Source organism: Oratosquilla oratoria, unplaced genomic scaffold (genome assembly GCF_046742065.1).
Source record: "Oratosquilla oratoria isolate Oo_2021 unplaced genomic scaffold, ASM4674206v1 SCAFFOLD77, whole genome shotgun sequence".
NCBI lineage: Eukaryota > Metazoa > Arthropoda > Malacostraca > Stomatopoda > Squillidae > Oratosquilla > Oratosquilla oratoria.
Genome location: NW_027467741.1, coordinates 652,917 through 662,500, shown reverse-complemented (window position 1 = coordinate 662,500; position 9,584 = coordinate 652,917). Strand labels below are relative to the sequence as shown.

Sequence of the window (9,584 nt, the reverse complement as noted above, 5' to 3'; positions counted from 1 at the left end):
CTAACGATTTATATAGCTTGTTAATGAGTGATGGACTTTTGAAATCAAAAGATCGCGCAATCAATCCCAGAATCTTATTTGCTTTCTCAGAGGCTGAAATACACTGCTTGGATGATTTGAGGTCGTTACTGATAATTACGCCGAGATCTTTTTCACTATCCACTTTTGTTAACGAATTTCCAAATAACTTGTAATCGTACTTGCTGTTATTTTTACCTATGTGCATTACCTTGCATTTACTTGTGTTAAATTTCATTAGCCACTTTTCAGACCATTGCTGTAATTTATCTAAATCTTCTTGAATATCTAATTGGTTTGAGTGATCATTTGCCACTCCGCACAGTTTTGTATCATCAGCAAATTTGGAAACAGTAGATTTTAGTCCATGGTCTATATCATTTATATATACTATGAATAGAAGTGGCCCAAGAACGGAACCCTGAGGAACTCCACTTGCAACACTTTTCCATCCAGAAGTTTTTCCATTTAAAACAACTCTCTGTTTTCGACCTTTCAACCAATTACTAGTCCAACCTAATAGGCTACCACTTATTCCATGCAAAGCTAATTTAGTAAGAAGTCTTTCGTGTGGGACGGTATCAAAAGCTTTTGCAAAGTCTAGATATATTAAATCTATATTGTTTCTTTTGTCAAAATTCGAGACAACTGTGTTGTAGAATTAGAGTAAGTTAGTCACGCAAGAACGTTTCCGTCTGAAACCATGTTGGCTATCATTTATCAAACGGTTACTTTCTAAATGATATTCGATAGCATCTCTGATGATAGTTTCCATTATTTTTCCTACGATCGAAGTCAAACTAATAGGCCTATAGTTATTTGGTTTCTTTTTGTCACCTTTTTTGAATATGGGAGTAACGTTAGCTAGCTTCCATTCTCTTGGGACATCTCCGGATATGATGGATTTCTTGAAAATAATTTCTAATGGAACAACAATCTCATTTTTCATTTCCTTTAAGATTCTTGGATGCCAACCGTCAGGCCCTGGTGTTTTATTAACTTTGAGTTTGTCTATACACCTTTTAATTGTTTCTTTTGTTATATTTACCGTAGTGAGTAAGTTTACCCCAGACTTTTCACAGGTTTCAGTTTGGAATTCACTTTGAGGTGTTTCGTTTACGAATACCGAGCTAAAATAATTGTTTAAGAGATTACACATTCCTTCATTTGAATATTCAAGTTGACCGTCAGCAGATAATAGTGGACCAATGTGATTCCTAACAACCTTTTTATCTCTAATGTAACTATAGAATTCTTTGGGATTCTCTTTGGATTTCTCAGCGATGTTCATTTCGTATTGTCGTTTTCTTTTTCTTATTGTCTTTTTTAAATCTCTCTGTATTGATACATAACTTTCATAGTCATTAGATGCACCCGAGCACTTATATTTCTTATAAGCCTGTCTCTTTTTAGCAATACTTTTATACATACAAACATACAAACATAAATATACATAATATATATATATATATATATATATATATATATATATATATATATGTGTATGTAACTGTATGTAACTGTATGTGTATGTGTGTGTGTGTGTGTGTGTGTGTGTGTGTGTGTGTGTGTGTGTGTGTGTGTGTGTGTGTGTGTGTGTGTGTGAGAGAGAGAGAGAGAGAGAGAGAGAGAGAGAGAGAGAGAGAGAGAGAGAGAGAGAGAGAGAGAGAGAGAGAGAGAGAGATTCCCTACGATCTTGGATCACGCGGTGGATTCGTGATAAACATCTATTACCTTTCCAGGTGAGAGCTCAGAGCTCATATATGGTCCGATCTATGGGCAATACAGCCCGATCTATGGGTATTACACGCGCTCAACTCCTTTCCCATCAGAGTTGGAGTACCGGCTCCAAGTGCATCAATGTTGAATATTTTCAGCCCAAACGGAACTAGAACTCAGATCGCTGAATTAATGTGTGTATGTGCGTGATTGTGTGTTTGTGTGTGCATGTGTGTGTATAGATGTGTGTATGTATGTGTGTACATATGTTTGTTTGTATGTATGTGCTGTGTCTTTATAGGATTACAAAGGCGGAGCATGCCGACAGGAGACCTTTTGGTCCATATCTAGGTCGGATGCGAAAAAAATCATAATAATAATTAAATGATAAATAAAAACTATAATAATGTAAATAACAAATAAAATACATAAATAGATGCATAGGTATAGTTGAATAATAAACAAACAGGTAAATAGTAAATAATAATAAATTGACATATAACCAATAACAAATGAAAATCAGACAGACAAATGATAACAAAACAAAAACAAATAATACAAAATAAATTATAATCATTACAGCATCTTGCTTAGGTGTTTATCTAAATGATTCTTAAAGCTTCGAACTGAACTACATTGCACTACCTGTGCAGGAAGTTTATTCCATTCATTAACTACACGGTTGGCAAAGTTGTTTCTACCTACTTTCAAATTGAATCTATTTCCGGACAGTTTGAGACCATTGTTTCTTGCCTGATTCTCATTCAATGTGAAAATTTTGTCACTTTTGATGTTGTCAATTCCCTTTAAAATCTTAAAGACCTGTATCAAGTCACCTCTGAGTCTACGCTTTTTTTTTTTTTAGGAAAAACAGATTCATATGTTTTAGTCGATTTTCGTATGATTTATTTTTGATATTTGGAATCAGTTTTGTGGCTCGCCGTTGTACTTTTTCCAGTCTGTCAATGTCTTTAATGAGATCCCGTGACCATACGGAAACAGCATATTCCAAATGTGGACAAACTAACGATCTATATAGCTTGTTAATGAGTGATGGACTTTTGAAATCAAAAGATCGCGCAATCAGTCTCTTTGGATTTATAGGTGTGTGTTCGTGTGCGTGTTCGTGTGTGTGCAAATCTAATTCTTTGCAGTTTATATTTGTAGATGAAACTTGGAGATGAGCACCGTCCCTACATGTCCTCTCCTCTCTTGAAAGAAAAATAAATGTAAATTGTGGCGGATCTTTGCAATGAAATTTAAAGTAATACAGTGAAACGCATCCTTACCTTCATTTTTGTTGTGTGGTGTCGTGCTTATTGGACGATGTCTGGCCAGACCCGCTTTGGATCCTTTTTTATACTAAACCTGAAACGGAGGGAGCGGGAGAGCGGATGGAAAGGAGGGGACGGGGCAGACAGCAAATTAGACGGTATGGAGGAGGAGAAAAAGGTCGACGTGGTGTAGAAGTACCAGAGAAGGTGGGCGTGGTGGGGAGTGGAGGTGTGTGGGACGGGTGGTGGAGGGAGGTAAGGAAGGAGATATCTGTCTGTGGGAGGTGCACACTCGGTTAGACTAGAATGTGCCCGAGGCTGCTAGAGGAGATGCTCATGATGATGTTGTGATAATTGTTAGGTAAACCATAATGTTGGAGATAGCATAACATTGGACATGGGTCATTGGAGGGAAGATGGGGGAGAAATTTGAAATGGCGGTAATACATAGGAGAAGACAATAGAAATATGGTGGGCGATGCAAGGAAATTGTTGCAAAGGATGGATATGGAAATAATGGTGGATATATCTGTAGAGTGACGGGAAAGGAGGCCCAGCATCTGAAAATGCTAAGTTTGAAGACGGAAAGAACTGTAGGACTTGTATCTTTTTATTATTTTTGCTGAAGAATAAAACTACCAAGCGTTATTCAGTAACCAACCTAGGTACATTTTAGCAGTTAGTTTACTATGGCCTTTGTTTTAGGCCCCTCAGAACGAGGTCCCACCTCGGCTGAGTAAAATTGCCTGATGTTGGCCTGTCCAAATTCTATAGCCATTGTAGCTTTAGTAAAGAAAAAAGAAATATATATATATCAACCAAAATTATTAAAGATAATTGATCAAGACAATTTTTAACCTCTTTTGAACCACATGTTTATCTAAACTGAATAAAGGGGTCTGGCGTTAGCCATAAACAATCCTTAAATGTGTCAAGACCCAAAACTCACCCAATGGTCCAAGAGGTCGACAACAAGGAAGTGATTAATATATAATGGAAAGCGGTAATTGAATGAAATCTGAAAATAACTTGCCAACTATATTGTGACACCAGATGAAAAAATCTCTTAGTAAAGTGAAAGGGTTATCTTTTTCCCTAAGGAAATAAAAGAAAACGATAGTTGAATGAAATCTGAAAATAACTCTTAGGAAAATGAACGGGCTATTTTTTTCTACCTCTAGGGAAAGGTTATATGATCAGTTAAAGGTGAAACGACCACATGTCCTGGAGAGTTTGGAGGACTTGGAATGTGATGAGTGAGGATGAGTATTGGGGAAGTTAGAGATTCATCTGAAGATGTGCAACAGGATCCAGCCGACCTTTTGCAGGCCTATACTGAATCACTAAAAAATTACAGGTTCCACGTTTTCAGATGCAAACGCCTTTGGGCGACTGACCTACTTGATTTTTTCAACACACACAAATATATATATACATCTATGCAAGGTTGACCACGAAGAAAAACTATTAAAGCAGGGATCTTCCTATGTGGGGCTTTTTTCCGATGGGGCTTTTTTCCGTGGGGCTTTTTTCAGTGGGGCTTTTTTCCGCTGGGGCTTTTTTCCGGGATCCATGGGTACTACCTCTCCTCTCTCACCAGGATGTCTCCACGTTCCCTTTGTTTCCCACCTATATATTCTGCACCTTTGTATCTTTCACTATGTATTATTTGCACTGAAGATGTGAATACACGAAAGCGCTCTGCTTTAATAGTTTTTCTTCGTGGTCAACCTTGCATTTTCAAGAACACACGCTCCCAGTGTTTTTCCTGCATACACACACACACACACACACACACACACACACACACACACACACACACACACACACACACACACACACACACACACACACACACACACACACACACACACACACACATATATATATATATATATATATATATATATACAGTATATATGTATGTATGTATATATATATATATATACATATATATATACACATATATATATATATACATATATTTGAATAATTCGCTAGTGGACAGCGACATCAATCATACAATCCATGACCGTCGCGCAGAGGATTCGAACCACCGCCTATAGACTCAAGAGAGTCCACAGCACCCGCCTTTAACCACTCGACCACAGTCGAGTGGTTAAAGGCGGGTGTTGTGGACTCTCTTGAGTCTATAGGCGGTGGTTCGAATCCTCTGCGCGACGGTCATGGATTGTATGAACATACATACATATATATATATATATAGATATGTATATATATATATATATATATATATATATATATATATATATATATATGTGTGTGTGTGTGTGTGTGTGTGTGTGTGTGTGTGTGTGTGTGTGTGTGTGCTTTTAGCTTACGGTAGGTGGTAGAGAGAATTTAGATGGAGAGTAAATCTTGAAAGAAAAGATAAGAGAAGAGAACAGAATGGGACAACACCCATTGTTTGGATTCTTTTTAAGAGGGCTTTCACCTCGTTCGCTCTTTTTTACACACACACACTCACACACGCACGCATGCGCGCCCGCGCGAGCACATATATACACACATATATGTAAGTATATATATATATACATGTATATGTGTGTGTGTGTGTATACATACATACAGGTATCAGGACAACTGCCCCCGGGACAACTGCCCCCGGGACAATTGCCCCCCGACAACTGCCCCCGGGACAATTGCCCCCGTAGGACAACTGCCCCCGTAGGACAACTGCCCCCGACAACTACCCCCTGGACATTTGCCCCGACAACTACCCCTGACATTTCCCCTGGAATTTATTGCCAATTACGTAATTACTTTCTAGTAATTTCCTGAGTAACTATTTATGAAAAAAAATCTTCATAGAGAAATGGTAGTAAATAAGAACTATTAAAACAATGTTTTATTATTGTTAATAAAAGTACATGATTTTAAAAAGATAACATTATATACTCAAATTTGTTGCTATTTACGTAATTACTTTCTAGTGATTTCCTGAGTAACTATTTATAAAAAAAAATCTTCATGGAGAAATGGTAGTAAATAAGAACTATTAAAACCAATGTTTTATTATTGTTAATAAAAATACATGATTTTAAAAAGATAACATTATATACTCAAATTTGTACATATATAAGTTGCAAAAATATAGAAAAAGGATTTAACTACTAAAATCTTAAATTGTGGGCTATGTATCTCAAAAATTCCAATACATCGCGGTTCTGAAAGTCTTGCACAATGTTTGCTATTCTTATGCTAGAATCCTGATAGCGTTTCCGCTTAGGAGGTACTGACTGCCCAGCAAGTATTTGATTGATTATGACGCTGGATAGTGCCTGTTCTCTCTTCAACACCCCCAGAAATGTCCATATATTTGGATGAAATGACGTAACGCTTGCTTGCATATGGTTATACCATCCTTCTAACGCGTTGTTTGTTCGAGGTAAAGCTTCAACAACACAAGTATACATACTCCACATGCTTACAGGGAAACGTGGCTGTCTCCTTGTATGTCGACGTCTTCTGCCGATGTATGTATCTTCAAAATAATCTATTATAGCATCAGCCTCAGGTGGTAACATCTCTTGCAGTTTCTCAAATGCTTCAATAACTTTTTCTGGGGGAACAAACGCCAAAGCAGGAATCATACGGATTTGTAGGGAAAAATCGGCGTCAGTTTGGTATTTAGTTTGGAGACCTTCATTTTGCACCTTACGGTATATGCTTTGAGATAAGTGGTAAAAACATCCTTTAACGGTTACGTTGGGGAAGATCTCTTCAATAGCACTCCTAGCAGCTTGTTCAAAGTCTATTATGAAGGTCTTTGGATTAAGTCTAGGGTTTATAGTGAGGAGTTGTTGGAGGATATCTTCATATGTTGCTTGTTGTTTATTTGGTAACACAGCATACACACACGGAATAACTCTTTCAGAAGTTAAACAATGAATAGTGTACAATTGGTAAAATAACTCGGTTACAATCTTAAAAGAACCGTCTCCAAACCAATTATCTGATTTCTTCAGTAGGCTAATGTTTGTTGATGTTGAAAATAAAAGGAGACGCTGCCCAACATTTGTTTGACTAGACAGTAATTATGCAATTGGCGATAACTTTCGGAAATCAACTATAACTTGTACGACTGATTACCTAAATGACCGATTATGTAATCGTTACTTAATTAGGCAATTACTAAAAAATAATTACGTAAATGGCAATGAATTCCAGGGCAATTGTCCAGGGGGCAGTTGTCCGGGGGCAGTTGTCCTACGGGGGCAATTGTCCCGGGGGCAGTTGTCGGGGGGCAATTGTCCTAGAGGCAATTGTCCCGGGGGCAGTTGTCCTAGAACCATACATACATACATATACATATATATAGTTTCAAAAGTAATGCCTCTTAATTTTGTACTTTTATATATATATATATATATATATATATATATATATATATATATATATATATATGCATGAGAAATCACATAAACTCGTGATTCTAAATATGCGGAAAAACCACCAAGGAAAAAGAAAAACTGATGACCAAGCGCTTCCGTCTATTCAGACATCCTCAGGGTACATAGAAAAGAAAAAGTACACAAGAATATATACAAAGAGTATGAGGTCAGGGAGGGAACCAGGAAGGTTGTAAGGCTCTAATGTCAACCTGACCCGTTCGCGGCAGCGGACGTTTGGGCTACTACTTTTTTCACAATAAAATTGTCTAATTTATACATACCATGACTTAAATTTAAGTTATTGACAAATGTATCTTTGATCAGACTGGATTCTATTATATTTCTCGTCAAATATGACTTATCTTTAACAATTTCTTTAGCACCCTCCCAATTTATACAATGATTAAAATCCCTTAGGTGAATAAATAAAGCATTAGAAATTTGCCCACTCTTGACGCTATACTGATGTTGTTTTAACCTTACTTTTAATTCTTTTCCAGTCTGACCAATATAACATTTGTCGCAATTTTTACATGGAATTGAATATATACATCCTTCTTCCTTATATGGAGAGTTTTTAATTAAAAGACTTCTAACTGTATTGGAGTTCTTAAATGCCACTTGAATGTTGAAAGTCTTAAGAATATGAGGTAGTTTGACGAAATTCTCGTTGAAAGGCAGTACAAGTAGGTTCTTTACATTAAAAGTTTTACTAGCTTTTTCCTCGTAGAAAGATTTCTTTGCCGATTTATAAGAAATCTCCACGAGGTGCTTAGGATATTTTAATTTTGAAGCTATGTTAGATATTCTTAAGAGTTCATCATCCAAAAACTCCGGACTGCAAGTTCTATGGGCTCTCAGAAACATTGATGACAACACTGACATCTTTGTCCTGCAATGATGAGACGAATAAAAATGTACGTATGAAAGGACATTGGTGGGTTTTCTATAGACATCAAATTTGAAGGACCTTTCCTTTCTGTAAATCATTACATCAAGGAAAGGTAAATGATTATTTTCTTCTATTTCCATGGTAAAAGAGTACAACAATTTAAAGAATGACAAAGAATTGCATGTTACTAAAGCAGATAAAAGTAATAGTGTTGTAATATTGAATAAGAACGATTACATTGACAAAATGGAAACCTTATTGAGTGATGAAAACACATACACTAAGTTAAAGAAAAATCCTTTAGAGTCCGTCAACAACAAATTTAGATCAAAATTAAAACATGGAAATAGAAGAAAATAATCATTTACCTTTCCTTGATGCTTGCTCTGCATGTCCCTTGACCTTCCTAGTATGGTTGAACAAGGATGCCAAGCATGTGGTATAGCAATTGGCTTCCAGCGCAACCATGTCACCCATACTTAGGCTGGCTAACAACTTAATGTCTCCAACCAGTGCTGCACATTCCCTAACATTTTTGTCCATCTGGAAAGTTGATACTTCATGAAGGCTGTCTGTGCCCAGCTCTCCACAGAAGAAGCATTTTTTTTTTTTTGAAGACTCTTTTGTTGAAGAGTGTGATCTCGTACGTTTGCCTGTTACAATGTCACATGTAGGAGAGGTAGGCCTGGCTTTCTTTGCTGATCTTCGGAGCATCGTAGTCTTGTAGTGAAGCATGCACCATTGGTGCCACTTGGCCTAATGAGCAACCAGAGCAGTCTCGAGGCCTTGTCCTTCATCAAATCTATCCAACTGTACATGTCTGGGAAGCTTTCCAAGTTCATTGAAGTTCACCACATTCTGTGCCGGTGTTGTATAGCCCCTTCCTGCATCACGTCGTTTTGACTGTGCTGGACAAGGACATAAAAACATAAGAATGAAGGTGACTGCAAGAGACCATAAGGACTACACTAGGCAGTTTCATGTCCATTACCACCTGTCATTCACATCCATAAAATTGTCTAACCGTTTCTTAAAACAACCGATAGTTTCAGCGATTACTATATGGTCACTAAGTCTATTCCATTCGTTGACCACCCTATAAGTAAACCAGCTCTTGCATATTTCCTTCTTAAATCTAAATTTGTCCAAGTTAAATCCATTACTGCGAGTCCTGGCTTGTTGCCTTAATATGATGACCTTGTTTGTGTCATCCTTTGAGCCTCTATTAAATCACCCCGCACTGGGTCTTTCTAGAGACAGTAAGTA

General features: G+C 37.1%; 1 protein-coding gene across 1 annotated transcript in view; it reads right to left on the bottom strand.

Annotated features, from left to right (window-relative positions):
• Window positions 1-3,162, bottom strand: part of LOC143023991 (uncharacterized) — a 6,092-nt gene extending 2,930 nt beyond the window's left edge. Inside the window, exon 1 of the mRNA XM_076182677.1 lies at window positions 3,027-3,162. Within this exon, the coding sequence (XP_076038792.1) occupies window positions 3,027-3,032 (6 nt within the window). The 5' untranslated portion in view covers window positions 3,033-3,162. The remainder of the gene's footprint in view (window positions 1-3,026) is intronic.
• Between the last annotated feature and the right edge of the window lie 6,422 nt (window positions 3,163-9,584).